This window comes from Apodemus sylvaticus, chromosome X, assembly GCF_947179515.1.
Source record: "Apodemus sylvaticus chromosome X, mApoSyl1.1, whole genome shotgun sequence".
NCBI classification, from domain to species: domain Eukaryota; kingdom Metazoa; phylum Chordata; class Mammalia; order Rodentia; family Muridae; genus Apodemus; species Apodemus sylvaticus.
Genome location: NC_067495.1, coordinates 62,641,782 through 62,664,298, shown reverse-complemented (window position 1 = coordinate 62,664,298; position 22,517 = coordinate 62,641,782). Strand labels below are relative to the sequence as shown.

At 45.2% G+C, this 22,517-nt stretch overlaps 1 protein-coding gene across 2 annotated transcripts in view; it reads right to left on the bottom strand.

The window, feature by feature from the left end:
* Window positions 1-22,174, bottom strand: part of Nhsl2 (NHS like 2) — a 243,405-nt gene extending 221,231 nt beyond the window's left edge. For both annotated transcript variants that reach the window (XM_052170385.1, XM_052170386.1), the window contains exon 1: window positions 21,741-22,174. In XM_052170385.1, the coding sequence (XP_052026345.1) occupies window positions 21,741-22,020 (280 nt within the window). In that variant the 5' untranslated portion in view covers window positions 22,021-22,174. The remainder of the gene's footprint in view (window positions 1-21,740) is intronic.
* Window positions 22,175-22,517: the final 343 nt, after the last annotated feature.

Sequence of the window (22,517 nt, the reverse complement as noted above, 5' to 3'; positions counted from 1 at the left end):
TACTAGGAAAATGTTCTACCACTGAGCTATATCTCCAGCTAACCCTTTCTTATGCTGCTAAAAGAATGAACATCCGGGGAAGAATAGAAGTTGGTTGTCATAAAAAAATTAAAACCTTTGTGTATTAAAGTATATCAAGAAACTGAAACGGCAGCTCCTTGAACTGAGAAAATATATGAACAAATCACATATATGAGTAGCTATCAATACACAAAATGCACAAAGAACTCTAAGCTAGGGTGGTATGCTGTAGCGCTTGAGAAGCTGAGATAGAAAGGTTGCAATTCAAGGCCAGCCTGGGTTACATACTCAAATTCTGTCTCAGATACAAACACAAAAGCAAGGAAACAAAAAACAAATGAACTTTTACAATTCCAGTAAAACCAAACCAAACCCAAAACAAACAACCCAACTCAAAAATGGGCAGGAGATATAATTCGATGTTTATTTTTTAAGTAATTCAAATGGCCATGAAAAGATACTCAACGTCATAGTCGTAAGGGAAATTCAGGTCAAAAACATAATGAAACATTTCGTGCCCACTAAGATGACTGTGAACACACAGAATAATAATACCTGAATTGGCAAGGAAGACGAAGCTGTACACACGACTAACAGAAAAATGAAGTGAAGCCAGCTCTGTGAGAAACAATCTGGGAGTCCCTCAAATGTCTAAATATAAAGTTGCCATAGGAGCCAGCAGTTCTCTCTCTTAGTTAGTTAAAGGCATATGTATAAAAGGTGCACCCTTTGTCATCATAACAATAACAACAGTAATAATAAATGGGAAAATTCCAGAGTAGGCAAACACACAGAAGAGAAAAAGATCAGTAGTAGCCTGAGGACTTGGCTGGGTAAGAAGGGCTTACCTTTAGGGGTAATGAAATGTTATAAATTTATAAATGAAAGGGTTATAAAATTGATTGTGACAGGGACTGGAGAGATGGCTCAGTGGGTAAGAGCACTTTCTGCTCTTGCAGAGGACCCAGGTTTGGTTCATAGCACCCACATCAGGCACCTCACAGCAACTTGCAACTCCAGCTCCAGGGATCCAACACCCTATTCTGGCCTGTGTTGGCATACACACACACACACACACACACACACACACAGTGCACATATATACATGTAGGCATTCACACATACACATACAATAAAATAAATAGTCTTTTAAAATTGATTCTGGTGATGGTTGCACAACTTCATGACCATCTTAAACCACTTAATTCATACACTTGAAATGGGAAAACTATTCAAATCACATCTCAATAGATGTCATTTAGAATTTTTTTTAGGGTCAGGGTCTCACTGTGTAGCCCTGGCCAACCTAAAACTTTGCTACATAGACCACACTGGTCCTGAATTCATGGAGATCCATCTGTCTCTGCTTCCTGAATGCTAGAATTACACGTTGGTACCACCATCTGAGGCTAAGAGACAATTCGGAGAAAAATTGAAAATGTCAGTGTCACTGTGGGGGTGAGGTTGACACATCATTTTAAGACCTCTATTCTGTCTTTCTCTCAACTCAGTCTGTGTTGCCATGGCTAGCCCATCAAGTTTTCTGCTCAAGACTTCATTTGTGGTAGAATAGGTCATTAATGACACAGGACACTTAGTGACGTTTTTGTTTTTGTTTGTTTGGATTGCTTTTTGGCAGGGTTTTGCTGTGTAGCCCAGGCTGTCTTCAAATTCATAATCTTCCTGTTTCTGCCTCTCAAGTGCTGAAATTAAGAGATATGTGTCACACCACACGTGGTTCTGAAGCAGGAACTTTCAAGAGAGTGCTAAAGAACATCTCTGGGTAGTAGGGAAACAGATTGGGATGCCACTGAAGAATTTCTTCAGGAAATGGCCCAGACGTTCAGATGCAGGTTGGAAATATTAGCATAGCAAAGCCTACTACAGCTGCTGTGGGCTTGCTGGGGCTCATTCTTTTGTCTCTGGCTTCAGTTTTTCCATGTATGCTATGACAAATTTGAGCTCAAATCTCAAAATCTATGCATCTAAGACAGCCTCGGTGTATGCTTCTAGACTAGCTACTTCCATGGGATCCTAAAATGAAGTGCACAGCACTAGATAACTTCCCTGACCTTGCCATTTAGTTTCTGGGGCCTGCCAAGAATCCTCCAACAATAGGTAAAAGATGTTTGCCCCAATGCACAGATGCTTCCCAGAGTCCTACCATCCCTGTGCTATTATTACGAAGCTTTCCTTGGCTGCAAATCCCTCCTTGTATCTGTCAAGGACCTAGTCGGAGGCCGATCATTGTGACAAAGCTACTTAGAACTCTTGTAATACGATGTGTCTTTTATTACACCTTTCTTCCATGTATGTCTTCCATCCTGATCTACAGTATAGATTTCCATGCATGGAACCCACATTTTGCTCTGCATCCCTAGAGCTGACTCAGGTTATTTATCTGTAAATATCTAGATGAATTCAATGGCTTGTGTACAGTCCTGTGGTTAAGTGAGCATGAAGGAACCAGTTATCCTAGGTTCACATCTTGCCTCTGTGACTAGGCTATCTTTTCTGGTTACAAAAATGACCTAGTTAGTACTAACATAGCGACAATATCTCTGTGCCTTGGTTTATTTATCTATTAAACTGGAAAAGTAGTACTTACTTTACATAAAATAAAGATTAAGGAGCAAATGCGAGTAACTTAAATATCATATGTACAGTTAGATGGCAAAATAGAATGCTTGCCAAGCTTATAATCTTCATATTGGGGCTCTGAAATAACATTATGACGATTCTTTACTTACAGTGACACTAATGCAAAAGGATGCCAGGCTGCTTATCCCGGGTCATAGTGAAGCAAAGAATGGGGGCTCAAGCCCAGGGACGGTGACTCACTTATCCATCATCTGAACCATGCCATATCTTTCTTCCACCAATTAGACTACTTACAGGTACAAAGGAGAGTAAGGGTCAAGGGCTGGGGAGATGTCTTAGTTGAAGTGCTTGGCATACATAAAAGCTCAAGGACCCGAGTTTCCCAGTCCCCATATAAAAGCCAAGTGCAGAGGCATATGTATGAAATCCCAGTACTGGGGACGCGGAGACAGGTAGACCTCTGGAGCTTCCTGAACAGCCAGTCTAGCTAAATATATGATCTCCGTCATCAGAAAGAGAGGCCTTGTCTCAGGAGATAGGTAGGGAGATGGCTCAGCATTGGAGCATGCTTCCTGTTCCTCTAGAGGACTTGACTTTGGATCCCAGCAATCATGTCAGGCAGGTCACCACCTGTAGATCCAGCTCCAAGCATCCATCCATCGCCTTCTTCTGTCTTCCAAGTGACCAGCAAAGACGTGGCATACACTCACACAGACATACACATAACATTTAAAAAAACTTTTGAAAATAAGGTAGGGAGTGGCTGAGGAAGACAACTACTGTCAACCTCTGGCCTGCATATGCACACGTGTACGAACGAGAGAGCAAGAAGTTGGAGAAGAGAGACAGTGGTAGGCTGCTTTCTGGTAGGGTCCCCCCACCCTCCACTGCTCTCAGTTCTTTTATCTGCAGGCACACAGTTTTGTTTTCTGTCCTCTGTTTAACTTTTATAGTCTGCTCCAATTGAGCTCTTCCCTCTGATGCTGCCCTTGGACGACCATCTCTGTGGTCAACTTGGTATCAGAAAAATGGTGAGTGAGGAGGAAAAAAAAAGCTATCTGTTTCTTACAGGTTGCCTGCTTTCTAGAGCAATTGAAAACAAGACTAGAAAAACTTGTCTACTCACTTTAAAAAAATTCTCTCTCTCAAATGAAATATACGCTAGTATCAAGGACATGTTTAGTAACCCCAGGTCTCTAAGAGTAGATCTGGTGCACTATGCTCACCCCTAGCACAGGCCCCCTGACAGAATTATAAGACTGAATTGCAATAGACCTTAGAGATGTCCCACTCTCTTATTTTATAGAGAAAGAACAAGGACTCACTCAAGAAAGTAAAGGGACTTACATGGGTACAGTGGGTGCTCAAATATTTGTTGTGAGAATGAAATACTAATGACCCATTCATTTGTTTATTTACTTTTCATGGTTTTGGGGGTTTTTTTGTTTGGTTGGTTTGGTTTTCGGGGACTTGTTTGTTTGTCTGTTTGTTTGTTTGAGAGAGGGTTTATCTGCATAGCCCTGGCTGTCCTGGAATTTGCTCTATAAATCAGGCTGGCCTGGAACTCACAGATCTGCCTGCCTCTTGTGTTTGTTTTATTTTTAAGTTCCTAGGAGGAGTCTTCTCTTTTTAATTTTGGTGCAGTTCAATTTATCTCTTTTTCTTTGGTTGCCCAGTCCAAGTAACTCTTCCTGTGTATTTTTTTAAAAATATGTTTTAAAATTACAACCTTTTCATTTAACTCCTCTGTTCATTTTGAGGTAAATGTTGAGTGTGGCATGAGGTGAGGAACCAGCTGCCTGCCTTCTTTTGCGTGTGGACACCCTGCTGCTTCTGCATTCTTGAAAAGGTGGTACTTGACTCTAATTTTCTTGTATTTGATAGGAGGTCTTGCTGTGCTGCACAGCCTGGGCTCTGGGTGAGTATCACCATGCCTGGTTCCCAGGGTGATTCCAGGAATCACTGCTCAAAGCCAATCCTTCTCAAGCTCGGTTGCACACTCACTCCTTCCCGAGCAGCTGTAAACTTTGAGTGCACACATGTATTTGCCCCCAGACATCATTGTTTTTAATGGAAGCATGCCAGCTGAGTCTAAAGCACACAGCCAAGATCAAAAACTAAAATCGATATTGCTTGCCTGACAGGCAGGGTAAATGAAAAGAAACAAATACTTCATTTTATAAACTCTGTTAGGACAAAGAACTTTTTGCCCATCTTATATGCTTGTATCCCTGGCATCTAAAGCAGTGCAAATAGTTCTTGGGCCTCACAGTCTTCCCCCTTGCCACCATGGGCAAGCCAGGTGCAATCTCTCTGAATCTATTTTTTCCACTTCTCACAGGAGGCCCATATGAGAAATTATATGTAAAGGTATTTCATAAATGAAAAAGACGTGCAAAAATGCTACTTTTACATAGAAAATCAGGCTTCCTGTTTTCTCTCCTTGGCCCTATCAAGAACCACTCATACCGATTTTTGTCCCATCAGCTTAGGTCCCCCTAGAAAGACCCGTGTCAGCTCTCCTAGTTAGCTGGAGCCCTAGGGATGGTGTTCTAATTTGCTTTCCGGTTGCTGTGATAAAATACTGTGGCCAATGCTGCCTGGCTTGCTCCCTTGTCATCTTATACACTCCAGGACCACCTGCCCATGACTGGCCCTGCCCCCATGCCGCACCTTCTAATAACAATCATTAATCAAGACAATACATGGCTGACTCTATCATGAAATCCTTGAGGATAAAATGGGTTAGCAATGCACATATTGCTCTTAAACATCAGAATATGAGCCATGCTTTTATCATCGAGGGGTTTTTTCCAATTTAAAAAGGGGGGGGGGCATTTATGCTAAATAAAAATAGATAAAAGGAATGTTTTAAAGAGGTGTGCAAAAATAAGATGGCGTACATGGCCCACTGGCACAGCTGTTCAAGAGGCTGAGACAGGAGAAACATAAATGTAAGGATGGCTTGGCCTACATAATGGGTTTAAGAGTAGCTCAAGCAACTTAGTGAGACTCTGTATCAAAACTTTTTAAAAGGAAGTTGTAAATGGCTGAGGGTATCTCCTCACTACTCAAGCATTGACCTACCATGTGCTTGGCTCTAGGTTCCGTCACCAGCACAGTCAAAGGCAGCAGCGGGTGCTGGAGAGGGGGGGGAGTTGCCTAGCTGCCCCATTCTGATAAGAGTGGGTATTGAGCAAAGCTGCATACTGTGGTTGGGTTGGGGGTACGAGCATGGAAGGGGCACAGCCTGGGGGAACCTTGTGTGAGACCTGAGCTTGTAAAAGGTCATAATTGGGGGTAGGGAGATGCTATACAGCTAAGAGCACTGACTGCTGCTCTTCCAGAAGAACTGGGTTGGATCACACAGTGGCTTGTAACCACCTGTAACTCTAGTTCTAAGGGGATCCAGTGCCCTCCTTTGGTCTCTGCAGGAACCAGGCGCAAATGCAGTGAACAGACATACACCATACACGTGGGGGAAAATACCCAAACACAGTAAAAACAAACAAACAAACAAACAAACAAATAAATAAATAAAAATGAAATAAAGGCCACAACCTGAAAGCCACCATCAACATGGCAGTGGCATGTCCTATTGGAGGCAGAATAGCAAAGAGCTGACCAATGTCCTCTTGAGTATTGGAGTATTGTGAGGCTCACAGTATTGGTAATGGCAGAAGTTACAAAGCAGCTGCAGAGGTTTGACTGAAATTGGCCCCAGAGGCTCGGATATTTGAAAACTTGGGCCCAGTTGGCGCAACAGGAGTAGGAGGTGTGGCCTTGTTGGTGGAGGTGTATCACTGGGGGTGGGCTTGAAGCTTCAAAACAAAAGGCCCACACCCAGAACTAAAGTACAGAGTTTGTTTTGTGTTAACCAACTACTCCTCAGCATGGGGCCTGCTCTGGAGTGGAGTTGACATACCCAACTCCAAGGGGGAAAACTGACTTTCCCTCTCCCAGCAGGTTATCAATTACCAAGAGCTTCTTGGTTAGGGGTGGGATTTAGTGTCTGTTTTCCTTCTCAGTGCTGGGACTTAGTCACGGTGTGAACCTGTGCAGACCTCGTGCCTGCTGTTACTGAGTACATCCATGCATCTGTCCTTCCAGGTCTGGCTGCTGCTGCCTCCTAGGAGTCACCCACCTCCTCTGACAGACAGTCTTTTCACCTCCTCTTCTGCATAGACTCCTGAGCCAGGAGGGGAGATGACTCTTATTTGTCTTCCGTTTGTTTTTGAGAGAGAAAATGAACATGAAGCTGCGTGGGTAAGGAGGTGAAGGGGATCTGGGCGGAGTCAGGGGAGGGAGAAACATGGTCAAAATATATTGTGTGGAAAATATGCTAATAAAAATGGAAAAAAAGGAAAATAAACACTTGTGCCATTCTGAGTGTGTTCCGTGCTTCCTGTTTGAGGATCAGGACATGAGCTGCCACACTCTAGCGTCATGCCTGCCGGCTGCCATCCTCCCCATTATGATGGTGATGGATTCCAATACCTCTAGAACTGTAAGCCCAAATAAATCCTCCCTTTTATAAGTTGCCTTGGTCATGGTGTTTTATCACAGCAATTAAAAAGTAACTAATACTTCGCCTAAGAGAAACCATTAATTGATACAGAGAATTTATTAGCTAGTAAGCAAAAGTTTTAAAAAAAAATACAAAACTCCATCTCCTAAGCAGCCATTAGTCAGCCAACAAATGCTTGCATCATCCCTACTTTCAGACTAGATGTTGAAGACAGATGGATGAGTCAGCCACTGTCCTTTTCCTCAAGGATAATATGTAACATTGCAGGCATGAGGTTTTGTTTCCAAAGCTTTTTTCCATGGAGGAGTATTTCTGATCTTCCTGACAGGAAAAATAGAGGCTCAGAACTAAAAGTTACTTCTATGAGCTGATACCAGGGCTCTGCTCCTACCAGAGGCCAAATAAGCAAAAGCAAGTGACTTCACAAGCATCACAACGGGGGCTTCTTCCTCCCCAAAAGGTCTGTGGCTCACTACCCACAACCACTTGACTAAAGTCTGGCTCGGAAGACACTTGGAATTCATTCCAAGCCCTCAGGATCTGAAGGGCTCAACAGCTGCATGCTATGTCCAAGTCTCTACCAGCATCAAGACAAGATTTACCTCCCCCAGGGAGAGACTGCTCTGACTTCCAGCTCCTGGCTCATCTGAAGAGAGGAGTTACCAGAGTGTTCTTCCAAGTTCCTGCGACGAAGGTTGCATTGCATTCAAGACGTAGTAAAGGGAAGGAAATAAAAGTGGGTTCGAGAAAGGTCAACACATATTGGCAGCCTCTGCCTGGACTATCTTCCCCCACCTGGAGGAAGTGCGGCTGCACACATCAATAAAGTGGAGTCGGGCACGGCAGAGGGAGTCAGAAGGCTGGAGAGAGCTGGGAGGAGCTGAGTGTGAGTCTGGAAGGATGAATAGAAGTTCAGAAGAAGAAGAAGAAGAAGAAGAAGAAGAAGAGGAGGAGGAGGAGGAGGAGGAGGAGGAGGAGGAGGAGGAGGAGGAGGAGGAGGAGGAGGAGGAGGAGGAGGAAAGAGCTATAGAAGCTTCCCCTGGCCCTGTACTCAGTGCTTTCCACACGACTTAGCTGTCTGCAGTAACACTGCTTCCTGCACTATCTCCTCAAGAGTTAAAGGCAACTCTTAAAAGCAAAGAATTAAGTATCACCAATATCTGACACAGAGGCCAGCCAGCACAGGCTTAGTGTGACGATCAGGGTAGGAATTAGTCTTTGGAGCCAACTCTAAATCACCAGATTAGAGATAAACTGCTTTCCTTTATTAAGGGACAAGAACATGAAAGGGGAAAATATCTCAGCTATGCCCATACTCAGCCATTTTAAAGAAAGTATCTTATTATAGAGTCCGGGCCTGGTCTGGAACTCTTGATCCTCCTGCCTCAGCCTTCCCAAATGCTAAGATTGCATGATGAGTCACCACCATACCCCACTCTAAACTCCCACTTTGAAGCTCATTTCAAAAGAACACAGTCAAGTTTTTAAACCATCTTGAAGAAATGATAGTGGCATTTTCCCATCCAGTATCCCAAAGTAGCCCTCCCTCATCGTTCATTCTAGAGAGTAGAGCCACAGACAGGGGAATGGCGGATGCCCCCTCAAACTGCAGCCAACAACTGGGCACCTGAGGGACAGCCAGTCTACCACAACCAAATGACTGTGCCTGGCAGGATGGGCAGCAGTAGAACTGGCAGTAGTAGATCAGGTTAGTTAAATAGAATAGGAGTTGGAGGGACTAGTCTGGAAATTCCTCAAATGGGGTCTATCTCGGACCAATCTCTGTGTCTCTGGTGCTTCAGAGAACCTGACAGTGTTGTTCTATAGGGGTCTCCTGAAAATAGAATCTCAGGGAAGTTGGTTGCCCTGTCTGAGTGCCCATGGAAGAACGGAGCTTTTCTTTAGTTGTAATAGAGAAGGCAACTTTTAAGCTTGGGTCCTCCCAGATGCTGATCCATTGTTTAATAGTTATATCGAAAAGTTGTTTCACAAGAAAGAATGTCTCCCTAAGTTGCCCACCTAGAAGAGGCACTGTTTTGGCCACCCCTCTACTCACAGGGGACACCTATCTGCCACAGATGCTAGCAGCCCCTATTGGAACCTGGACTGTTCCCTGCCACAAAGGGATTCAGCACCCTTTCCTCCTCCCTCCTCTTCACATGCCTCAGGTAGTCTGGGAGCCCCAGGCATGAAATCCAAAAGCTCTATGCAAGCTGGCGACGTTTGTTCTCTAATCCTACTGTTTTCATTAACTTGGAGTTATAAGGAAAAGATTTCACTGGGCTTCTTCACAATGGGGAGTAAATTTATGTAACCTGTTATTCCAAGAGGTAATCTGGTCCAGAAGTTGGAACACGGCAACATCTCACTACCCCCAAATCCTCGCAAAATTACTTTCCAGCTCAGCTCTGTTCACCAAGCTGTACTGTTCCCACATCTCAGGAAGGGACCTTTCCTGTAGCACTTTGAGCGGAACAGTGTCTTAAAACCTACTTCTCGACTTTCATAAATAGATTCCTTCCTCTTTTTTAAACTTAAAGTGTGTGTTTTTGCTGGTGAAAATTGAAAATCTTAACTGATGAAAGCACAAGAATTATACATAGGACTAGAGTATCACGAAGTGCTTTGGGATGTGTGTACAGCGTGAGATGCTTATTTTATCTGTGAGTCTGGGCCTCAGTCTCTCTAAACAGCCACCATTTCCTCATGGTGAATACTTTTGGAGATCCTTCCTTCTGCCTTGTCTTCAGCCCCAGGGTTTGGGGCTGCTTGAGAGGCAAATTATGGGGTTCTCTTTCTAGCACCTCTTCTCTGATCATAGCTGAGAGGAGCATGCGAAAAGTGTCCCCCTCCCCCGTATACCCTTTGTGCCAGTATTTCTCCAGTGGCTGTTGACAAAATCAAATAAGTCTTGGGACCCCAAAATAGCTACAGAGGAGGTTCCAAATAGGAAGCCCAAATACAGCCACTAACATTGAAGATGCTATTGGACCAGGCTTCCTTCTTCCTCTGGTGGCTGTTGGCCAGGATCCACATTCTAAAAGTATTTCTGTTGGTATCGTGATAGAAAGGACAACTATTCTGTCTTCTAAATTGCATCTGTTGAGCAGGGCTTAGTGATGCATGTCTGTAATAGCAGCAGGTGAAGGTAGGTCATCCTCAGCTATATAGTAAGTTCAAGATAAGCCTGGGCTACAGGAGACCCTGTCTTAAAAAAAAATACAACAACAAAAATCCCTAGCCAAACAAAATAAAACATGGAAAAGATAAATTGAATCTGTTCAAGAGTATATGGTTTGAAAATACTGAACGTGTTTACAGAGTTGTTCTATTATGCCATATGATCCAATAACCTATGTTCATGGTCTGACCACCAAATGAGGAAAGCATGGAGCCCACCGCCTGTTTGCATTCAGAGGCAACCATTTCACTTCGATCTGTACTTTCGGGCCTGGCCTAATTTGAAGCATGAAACTGTAAAATGAAAATGTCCTTTTTGGGAATCCTTTGTCTGGATTCCCAAAAATCCATGCATAACATGGTCTTTCTATTTTGTTGAAAAGTTGATTGAAAGTAGAGATCCAGTCCAGTGTCATAAGATGGGAAACTATGTACCTATAACATAAAGAAAAACGTCTTCATTTAAAATGTTAAAGGATAAGCTGGGCGGTGGTGGCACACACCTTTAATCTCAGCTCTTGGGAGGCAGAGGCAGGCGGATTTCTGAGTTCGAGGCCAGCCTGGTCTACAGAGTGAGTTCCAGGACAGCCAGGGCTACACAGAGAAACCCTGTCTCGAAAAAAGAAAAAAAAAAAAAACCAAAAGAAAATAAATAAATAAATAAATAAATAAAATGTTAAAGGATTTGATAACATGGGCAAAGCAACATAAGATGAAAAATCTTTTTCCTTTGCTATACTTTGCATATACTTTGCATATACTCTTTTTACTGATGAAGTAAATTTTTCTAATTATCTTCCTTCACTTATAAAATTAAAAAGTATATTACTCAACTTTGGAGGCATGAGTGTTTGTGATTAATTCATACATGTGACAATTTTGTCCCCTATTTTAACCTAAGTTTACATTAAACTTCATGCTTATTATCCACAAATATAACACATAAAATACTATAATGAAGCACTGGGGATGTAGCTCACCGGTCCGTGCATAAAATATCACCGAGCAGAGCAAGAGGGAAGAAAGAAAAGGAAAAAGAGCTGAAGGAAGAAGAAGATTGTGTGGTCAAATAGGTCCGGAAACTCTGGCTTGGTGACATCCATCTTAGCCATCTCTAATGCAAGTCTTCAACCCTAGCTGCACAGTACGACCATTGGGAAACTTTAAAACATACTGGTTCCTGACCACTGTTCCTTAGAACTTCTGGTTATAAGTGGGTCATGTCCAGGGAGATGACAGAGTTGCCTAGTGCTTTGGGCACCTTGTAGACAATACCAAGGAGTTCCTGTGACCTCAAGGCTGCTTGGCTGTGAGATTGGGAGCTACTCCATATCCTGGTGAAAGATAGACCTGTTGGACCTTCAGGCAAACTGCTCAGTATGTTATGTGAGAAAAAAAAAACAAAAAACAAAAAAACAACTTCTTCATCCCTTAGCCAAGTTGATTCTGCAAAACTGGTGAGCCAAGCCAGGACCCATGCCCCTCCCCATACCAGGATACTAGAACAGAGCTAAGAAGACACTTGCAAAGGCAGCTACTAGACTGGTGGACCAGAATCTACCCTCTGCTGCTGTGTTAATGCACATCCAGGGTCCTAGTCTGGCTGGGTCTGAGGTCAACAGGCATCAATCTATACCAATAAACATCCCAAGGCTGCCAGCATTCTCAATAGAGAGCCTGCTTCAATTACAAAGGATGATCTCGACCGTTGATTGGCAGTGAGGTGGGGAACAAATTCAGTGGCAGGAGAATGAAGGAAGGACTCAAACGGAAACAAAATCCCAGGGCAGGGAGAGATAAGCTGACAACCTCAAAAGTGACAACCTCAAAAGTGAGATGCGTACATGAGATTTCTCCTCAAGTTCTAGAGGAGAATGGCTGTAATTTGGAGCTGTCTAGGAAACATTTTTCTTATAACACACAGGATCTCCATCTAGGAGTTTCAAAAGCCTTCAAAGCAGCCAGACATGGTGGCAAACGCGTGTAATTCCAGCACTCACGCGGCAGAGGCAGAAGGACAAAAAATTTCATGCCAGCCTAGGCAATGTTGTGAGATCCTAGTTCAAAACCAAATAAGTAAATAATGACTTCAAAGAATGGCACCTTTCTGGGTAGTATCTGGTGATGGTATGTGTGATAGTGAGATATGCACCAAGCATGTTATACACATTATTAGGCCCTGGAAATAACCCCCTGAAATAGGTAATATTAACCCCATTTTATACATAAAGAACTGTGTCTCAGAACATCAGTCAACTAAGACATATTTGTTCACAGTATGGTTCTTCAAAGCTGTATACTATTTTATCCCGTCTATCATAGACCTAACAAAACTGGCATAGCCACTCCACTGTTAGTGAATATTTAGGTTACTTTCATTTCTGGGGTTAACACAAAAACCAAACTATGTGGCAAAGATCCTTGTAAATCTCCTGGTACAATATCTGATTTTTCTTTAGCATAAGACCCTGAAATGGAATAGCCAGGTCAGAAGAGACACATCATAAAGAACAAAGCCATCTTGCCAGCAGCTCTGGAGTGCTACCTCCTGCAAGGGAAGGGAGCCCCTGAGGATAGGAATATTAGGAGGCCTCAGTCGCCACACAGCCTCCCAATTGGGGAGAATAATTTGTTTGGTACTTTGCTTATACTGAGGAATCAGACTATAAATTGTCAGGAGGATAATTACACGGCTCTCAGCAGCAAAGGAATCTGCTCAAAGGAGGGAAAAAAAAAGTAATGGATCTTAAAAACCCATCCTTCCTTTGAATTCGTTTTCCAAAGGGAGAGATGCTTTTGTTTAGACTAGGATGTAGTGTGGAGTGCCTGTCGAGCACGAGGTAGGCCTTAAATCAGTTCAATTCCCACAAAATAAAAAGGGAAGACAACTATTTCTTTCTCATTTTCCCATAGAGAACATGCTGATCGCTCCAAAGAATCTGTGTTCTTTAGGGAAAAAAGTGATACATCCCCCACTCACAGCAAACCTGGCATGAATAATAGATTTCAGTCTCAAGGGCCAGGGACACACAAGCAGGTAGACTCTTTTCTTTCTCTTTCTTAGGGTCCCTCCTGCTAGAGACTTTTGGGGCTGGAGGTGGGTACAGGGAGGGGGACAATCTGGCTCAGCCTCATCTGCCTCAAAGTGCAGTGGAGCCTTGTGCTCTCTCCTGAATCTCTCGAGCTAATCCTCTCCCCACATCAGCTCCCTCTCACATTCCTATACTAGCTTAGATAACTTCCTGAACTAGAAATCTCCACTGTCCTCTTCCCCTATCATAATGATGCACACTGCCCTTCAGACACAGACATCTCATCCTCCTGGACACATCTCTGCACTGAGTCTGGTGTGTCTCTTCCACCTTTCCCAGAGCCTTCGTTCATCTGCACAGCAGTGGGATTCTTCCTTCCAATGGACCGGGGACCAGCATTCTACTTCATCTCCACCTACCCAGAAACCATCACAGGGTGGGCCAACCTAGGCTAGAAAAGAGGAAGGAAGGAATTCATCTTGACCGCTACAGTACCTAGTAAAATGCCCTAGGTGCCAAATCCTGACTTAGGAGCTGGAGAAACAAACGGCAGTGAACACACAAGAATCCATACCCTCAAAGAACTTGCACTTTATTGAGGCGCTTATAATTTCCAGATAGGGGAGCAGTTGGAAAGGTAGGAAGGAAAGATGGAAAGCTGTTTGAGCGCACAAACTTTTCAAGTTAAAGGCCTGGTATCCAGTATATCTCCTGGACGCCCAGCCCCATCACCCATCACACATACGCCTTGCTGTAAGCTATTTATACCAATGCTTACTCGCCACACCTGACAGTGGCATTATCAAAGTAGTCTTGCCCATTAGACTGCTGCCACCCTCTGTGCACTATCATTTGCAGCAAGGACATGGGATCAGAGAGCATTATCCTGAGTGAAATAAGCCAAGCCCAGAAAGACAAGTAATGCATGTTCTCACTCAGATGGACAAGTTTTTTTAAAAATGTGCTAAATGTAAAGCAGTGATTACCAGGGAGTGGAAATGATGGGGCAGGAATTTTACAGGGAAATTGGGTAATATACACGAAAATACAGGCAGCTACAAGGATTAAGTTCTAATGTTCTTCAACACAGAGGGGTGAGTACAGTTCACAAGAACCCTTTATATGTGTATTTTTATAAATATCCAGGAGAGAGACTCTTGAAGTCTCCAAACACAGACTAAGGATAGAGAGAGAAACAAAAACCTTGATTTGATCAGTACATGCCAAATCATAGTATATAAATATATATATAATTATTATGTACTAATAAATATTTTAAATGGGTAAAGAGATGGAAATGTTAACTACCCTAATTTTTATCATTACACATTATACACATGAAGTGAATTATCACACTCTTATCTAATATTTTTTATATAATAAGGCCAGCAAGATGTCTCAGTGGGTAAAGGCATTTGCCATATAAACCTGGTAATTTGAGTTTAAGCCCCAGAACCTACATGGTGGAAAGAGAATACCACCTTCCACAAGGTGTCCTCTGACCACATAAACATCATACATGCAAACACAATAATAAAGAAAATAAAACTTAAGAGCCAGGAATATACCACTTGCCTATCATGAATGAAAGCTATGTGTTCAGTTCCCAACTTTACCAAGTTCATTAATGGGTTAATTCAAAGTAAACCAGAGCCGGGCGGTGGTGGCACACACCTGTAATCCCGGCACTTGGGAGGCAGAGGCAGGCAGATTTCTGAGTTTGAGGCCAGCCTGGTCTACAGAGTGAGTTCCAGGACAGCCAGGGCTATACAGAGAAACCCTGTCTTGAAAAAAAAAAAAAACAAACAAACAAACAAAAACAGTAAACCAAGGAGATGATAGTTCAGTAGGCAAGACTAGGCCAATGAAAGACCCTGTCTCCAAACCTAAACAAAACATCCTAAAGTCTTACCACTAAACAAAACGACTGCCTAAGCATGAGGCTGAACAAGGATGAGACCAATAAACAATAAACATGCTTACACAAAAGAAGGAAAGCTAGGAGGCCCCAATCCTACACAAAAAGGTAGAGGTGACTAAGGGATGCTGAGAGTGGGAGAAACAGTCTTCGCCAGGGAAGAGCCATGAATTGGCTCTGCAATCCCAGCCCTGAAAGCATACACACAAGCAGCAGTATACAGACTGAGCAGGTTATATTTAGAACAGCTAATGAAAAAAAGAGACCTTAAATTTGAAAGAGAGCAAGGAGGGGTATATGAGAGGGTTTAGAAGGAGGAAGGGGAAGGGGGAAGTTATGTAATTATATTATAATCTCAAAGAATAAATTATTTTAAAACAAAACAAGCAAGAGGATAAAAAGAGGAACAACACCCAAGGCTGATCTCTGGCCTCTGTACATGTGTACATACCTGCACATAATTTCTCTCTCTCTCTCTCTCTCTCTCTCTCTCTCTCTCTCTCTCTCTCACACACACACACACACACACACACACACACACACACACACACACACAGAGTAAAATAAATTTTCCTTAATGAACTTATGCAAAGAGCTTATTTCTTGTTTGAACCAAGAACATAAGCTTTGTCATTCCCAACTAGGAGCAGAAGGAGCAGAACACATCTAGAAGGAGATGCTATCCCAGAAGGTTCATGATGACCTACAGACGCACTAAGCATTGGCTATTTGCTGAATAGTCAACTATTCTTCATATGCTTGAACATAAAATGTCTCATGCCTAAAAATACAAATTAATTCAAAAATTGTTGATAGCATTCTATTGTGGTTGGGTTTAATTGTTACCATGGAGGACTCTGGAAGCCTAATTCCATTTTTGAGCCCCAAACCAGACTGAATTGAAGAACTCCCTGGGGTGTGAGCTGAGATCTTGGTTCTATTTGTTAGCTCTCTTCTTCAGCTTTCAGAAGACTGGTTATTTTTTTCTCTCTTCCACTCGAGGTCCGGTGCTGACATAGTGTGGAACAGAGATGCTGCCCAGCCCTACAGACCAGGAGCACTGTGAAGGGGGAGACGCAGTTTACTTGCCTGCCAGTCTCTAGAATCCAGCACAACATTAAGAACCAAAACAAAGTTATGCCTGCTCTTTAAAGCTGCAAAGTAATAATTTCAAGAAAAGAGGAATTTGGGCCTCTGAAAGAGCATAGAACAGCAAAGCCAGTAAGCCTGTTAAGCTACTCATGCACAGAAGGATAAGCAATCCACTCCTTGGAAACATGTATGCTAAATGCATTTCTGGCAATCATTTGACTTTCTTGTTCCCCTTGGTTTTTAATAAACAAGCTTTTTGAAATGCCAACTAAGCTCTATCTACTGCAGCAACAGAAAATAGTCAAGATGTAGCCTTATACTCATAACTGAACTGCAATCTCAAAAGGTGACTAGCCAGCATAAAAACAACAAACTGATCAGGAAAACAAAACAAACAAACAAAAACCCTGGTAGAAAGGTGAGCTTCAGAATCCAGTGTGTCCGAGGCTAACTACCATTTCCCATCTGAAGATCATTTCTCCAGAGCAAACCTCACTCCAAACTGAAAGGTTTAACCAGGGCGTTGATTGCCTCCCACCTGCTCTGTGCCATGCAGGATCAGGCATCCTTCCTCTCCAGATCCAGTTTGCCTTCCAACCATGGGGTGGGGGGGGCTGTTCTTTAAAGGACAGAGATCCCTTTGGGGAGCAAAGGGGATCGGGAGTCATTCCTTATCCTGGACAAATTCCAGCTAAAGAAAATGCCAGAGCAGGGCCTCTCAGTGAACTGACTTGGAACACAATGTCATGGCAGAGGTCAGAACACTGGTTTAGAATGCCAGAAGCCACTTCTGTCATTGACTTTTTCTGTGACTCGGCCAGTGCCACATTGTGATTTGTAGATCACAAACAATAGGAACACAAAAGAGAGAGGAAAGGAAGAAAAGGGAATCTAGTAAGAAACTATTTTAATTTCAACATACAAGTGGTCATTGAGTCATTTTAAAGGGCTAATGTTTTATTTGAAGGCTCTACCCTTTTCATTTAGAATTACATATGTGGAGGCTCTAAAATCCTCTTAACACTCAACCTTCGAACTACAATCTGGACAGATTGCTGATGCAAGATGTGCTGGGGCAATGGTGGCACAGAACTTGTGGGAGAGGCCAACCAATGACTGATCTAATTTGAAGCCCATACTACTAAGAGTCTTGATTCATCTGGGTGACTCTCCCCTTCCTAAGACTCGACTGTCAAGTGCTATGAGGCTCACAATAGTTTAATGACTGAGTTTTTAGTTCATATAGTGGAAACAGACTCTGCCCAAGGCAGAGAGGTACAGACAGGGACAGATGATGCCAAGATGCCACTCTTCTGAAACCTGATCACCTTCATCTGGGTCAAATGTGAACCCAGAAGCCATAACTTAAGACCTATAGTCCTCTCCTAGCCTCACATCCTGATGCTTTTGTCACTTTAGCTGTTCGTGTGTCTGAAGTGTAGAAGATTCAATTTCTTGTTTCTAAAGGAGAGGAAATTCTAGTGGACATTTTGGTGTTCAAATTTCCAGAGAAGATGTTTTCAACAAATGAAAATACCATGAAGCAGACCAAGAATTTCGTGGTATTTAAAGAGAAAACGGAAGTGAAGAAAGAAGTTAAAGAAAGTAGGTTTGTTTCCCACCACCAAACCCCTCTGTCAACCGACTGTCCCAAGACCTTCTGTGGATGGCAAGACAAAGACAAAATCAGTCCTGGCAAAGTGTGTCTCAAGTCTCCCTCGATCCCCTAAGCTCCATCCAGCCCCAGAGGCCATGTCCCATTCTTCTAAGCAAGAACATCTCATCTCGTGACAAACTGGCTGTAAGTCAAGAGGTGCAGTTTCCCTGTTTTTCATCCTATGCAGGGTTATAACATGCTTGGACTATAACTGCAAGCAAAAATAAACCAGCTGTCCTTTACAGTTTGCAGCCAGGGTTGCCACAATGTTGAAATATCGAGAGGCAGAGATATCTAACAAAGGGGGGGGAGGGTTCTGCTGTAGATCTCACTGACTGCAGTCAAGCCAAAATAATTGCAAAAAATGCCATAAAGCATATTTCTCACAGAAAGTCCATGGGCTACTGAGAAACAATAGCTCTCCAGTCTTATGAAACATAACTAGAGGGGCCATCAAGATGGCTCTGAAGGTAAAGACACTTGCCACTGAACTTGATAACCATAGTTCAATCACCAGGACTCATGTGGTAGGAGAGAACCAGATAGCACAAGTTGTCTATGACCTCCACATATGCACTGTGGCACCTTCCTGTGTGTGTGTGTGTGTGTGTGTGTGTGTGATATTCATGTGCATGCACAATAAATAAAATGTAATAAAATAAAATAAACATACCTAGAGCTATATAGTGTTTTGCTACCTAGATCTTAAAGAAGCTATTATACCCTAGGCTGATATCCTGATTGCTTTTGTAATTATCGTGTAAGCACCTACAAACATTAAATAGATCTCCGAGGGAGGAATAGGATGCTTGGATTGACTCAGCACATGGCAGCAGACACGGAGCCATTCCCCACTGGCTTTGACCATAACAACTTTCAGATGATCACAGAGTAAAGGCCATGGGATGCAACAAAATGGGTCACATCCAAAGCCTTATGTGGGGAGGGGGAGGGGGACGATTTAGAAGCAAGGCCATGCCTTGGTATGGCAATTGCTATAGATCCACAGAGCCCTAGTTGAGACCTGAGTGGACCTTCTTCCCTACCACCCTCATCCCCCACCCCATGACACTTACAGGAGTTTCTAGGGCAGTCTCAAAGGGGCTCAAGTTACCAAAGAACAGCCTTTGGGGGGAGTGTTGCCAGGCAACCAAGCCAGCCCAGTCCCACCCTGTAACCTTGAAGTTGGTGGGAGCTTGACCCGAGACAGTGTAAAGAATCAAGTATGATCCTTTAGCATCCACTTTCTCCTGTTCTATCTTCCCTCCTGTCCTGTCCCCCCCCTGCTGCTTCCCAGAGCCTTAGTCCAGCCTACATGCTGTGGGTCAGTTTGACTTGTCACTATTCAGCCCTTTAGTGGCAGCCAAGTTGTCCCAGCAGGGAGGCTACAAGCTGCTGGCCTGTCAGCTGTCATTCACTCTGGCCATGTTTCCTAAAGCTCCCTCCTTCCCAGATTTCTTTCCCACTATGGTTGGAAGAAACAGCTAGAGGAAGTATATGAGGGTTAAGTCCAGCTAGATCGGCAGTGTGCAGGGTAAAATGTGAGCTGGACCTTAGCAGGATGGTCAGTAAAGGTGTGGGGATGCTGGGAGGAAACAGTACGAGAAAGAACAAACACAGAGGACCAGACCTGATAATGTCTGCTTGTTCATTTATGATCAGAACCTAATATCCAGCCTGCTGGACACCTTATTGAAGCAACAAGGGGGTACCAGATGGTGCTCTGCTTATGCTCCCCACCTCTCTTTGCACTTGGCACTTGCCCTCAGCCCATTGTTGAGAGAGCCTACAGCTCCGGAAAAGTGCACACTGGGAATCTCAAGAACAGTCTAGGGCAGGAAACTAGAAAAGCAGCTCTTTTAGAGACTCACAAAAAGTAGTCCCTGTTTGGTGCGTGCAGTATTTTCTTGGAGTGCATTGGGGCCAAGCAACGTGTACATTCTCGAAGGTAAGTGACCACACTAAAGATAAGAGATAGACCCGTTCCCAGCTCTTGCAAACTTCCTGGAGGCTAACTCAATGACACTGTCAGAGTCATCTCCTCCCTTTAACAATACACCTGTAGCATAAAACTCTCTTTCTAACCCAACAGATCACTGGAAAGGGTTAGGCCACCAAGCGACTTAATGAAGCTATCCCTACACCCCAACCCCTGGGAAGGGCTGGCCAACCCAGCGAACAGAAAGTTATGCCTTTGGAAAAGCAGAGCGTCCTCCTCGTCCTCACCTTACCCTGCCGAACTCAGTAGGTGGCTCTCTGCAGGCTTTACACCGCAGGCTGTACGCCGCAGGCTGTACAGAGATTTGGAAAAGCATTCTCCAAGCTCTGTTATCAAATTTCTCCTAGACTAATCCTGGTAATCAGTGGGACCCCAGGGAAAGAAAAACAACGACCTTCTTACCCTCTTTGTTAACTGAGAAGGAGCCAGACCCTGGGCCTCAGCTTTCCTGGTCCCCTGCCTCCCAGAGGCTTCTGGTCCCATGTCCATCTGGCAGTCATCTGTGTCTTCCACCTTCCTTTGCGCAAAGGATTCAGTTTATTTTTCTCTAGCGGTGACCTCTGCCATCTACCTCAAAGGCCAGAGACCTTTATGAAGGAAGAGGGGCGCTGGAACCTCTGACTCCTGTCATTTTGTTAGGGGTGGAATCTGCAAGGAAGAAAGGCTGACCCAGGCACTTCTCTGCCAAGGCCTCACTCACAAGTCAGCAAGTAGCCATCTTCTGCCTTCTTCTGAAACTTTCTGGAGCACTGCTCCCCTGCCACCCCTTCCTAACCCTCCCTAGGTGCCGACTGCCCCTGTTGCCTGCCACACCTCCGCTACTCTCAGCCTTTTTAAACAGACTCGGTCCCGACCCCGTCAGAGAGAAGCCCCACATTCTAAGGGAACTCTGCCTTTCTTCGCAGACAAGGTCCTCCCTATTCGGAGTGTTGAGATCCAAAGTAGTAAAGGGCCTGAGCTCCCGCCCGCCTCCAGTCTCACAGGTTCCTAGTCTTAAGGAAACTCCGAGACCTGGCTTTTCTTGGGCATGGCTGGCTCTTAAAGCAGACACATTTTTTTTTTTTTAAAGAAAACCGATGACAGTCTCTTTAAATGGTTCTCTCCCGCAAATCTGGGCAGTGGGACCTTAGCGGCTGGGGCGGGGGGGGGGGGGAAGAGGGGGCATTGGAGGGGGATGGAATCCGCTAAGCCCTGGGCAGTCTCCCCTCCCCCTGCCGGCCACTCCCGGCGAAGCAACGCGGAGCGTGCAGGGAGAAGCGGGCGGGAAGGGAGCTCAGAAGCGGCTGGGCGCAGGAAGCCGTTCCCAGTCCCGCACGAGGTCGCACGGGTCTGGCTGCAGAGGCCCCCGCCGCCCGGGAGGCAGGCGAGCAGCTCGGGCGCGCTTTCCAAAGTGGCCCATCATGAGAGATGTAAGCACGGCCATTCGGTTCCCGGGGCCACCGGGACACTTTGGTCTGCACCGCCCAGGACCCTACGGATCCCCTCCCTCTCCAAACACTCCAGAGGTGGCAGCAGCCCCCAGGCTGGAACCCTGAAGGCAGAGGGCCACTTGAGACCGAGCGAGCGGATCCCAGGAGGATCGGACGGCAGGAGGGCGTCCTGGAGGCCGTGTCCCTCGATCTTTGAGGGGTGGCCACGGGTTGACCCAAGGGGACATCCCCAGGGGCCGGGGGTGTGGGGGGAGAGGGTCGCGGGCGCCTCGCGCCTTTTACCTAGCAATTCTTCATCGTCCTCCGGGCCGAGCAGGCGACAGGGAAGGCGGCGGCGGAGCCTCACGGTGCGCCGGTACAGGCTGTCGGTTCGGCGCCCCAGAGCCAGCAGGTGCCCCTCGAGGTCCTCGAGCAGAGCCAGCGAGTGGCCGCAGAGGTCTGCGAGCTGGCGGAGCAGGCTGAGCGCGGCCAGGTGGCTCACGTCGCGGAGCTCGGCCAGCGGCTGCGGAGGGTTGCGCGGGCACAGACGCTGGGGCACCACAGTGCGCCGGTAGAACGGCATCCCGGGTGCGGGAGCGGGGACCGGCCCGGTCCGCTAGCCCTGTGGCACTCGGGAACCCTGAGAGGCAGCGGTGGTCCTGATGGAGCAGGGCCCGGGACGCGGGCGAGCGAGAGGCACCGGCGGCTGGGCGGGCAGGCGGCTTCACAGCCTGCAGCGCCGGCTCCCCGCGGGCTGCACACTCGCAGGAGCCACCAGTCCCTCTGACTCTGCTCCACTGGGCTCCTCCTCCCTGGCTTTCTCCTCCTCCCTCGCTCAGCTCACTCAGCTACTTCGGGATTCCTCCCCACCCCACCCCACCCCACCCCCACCCCCACCACCCCTCTTTTCTTTTTTTTCTTTTTTCTTTTGCGGTCAAAAAAATTGGGAGAAAAGAAAAGGGAAAGAAGGAAGAGTAGAAAGAAGCTGAGAGTTAACCGAGGAAGGTCTGTGTGAATGTGTGTGATGGTTGGTGCGCAGAATATGCCCGGGTCTTCCGGAGCCGCTTCAGGCCAGGTGCT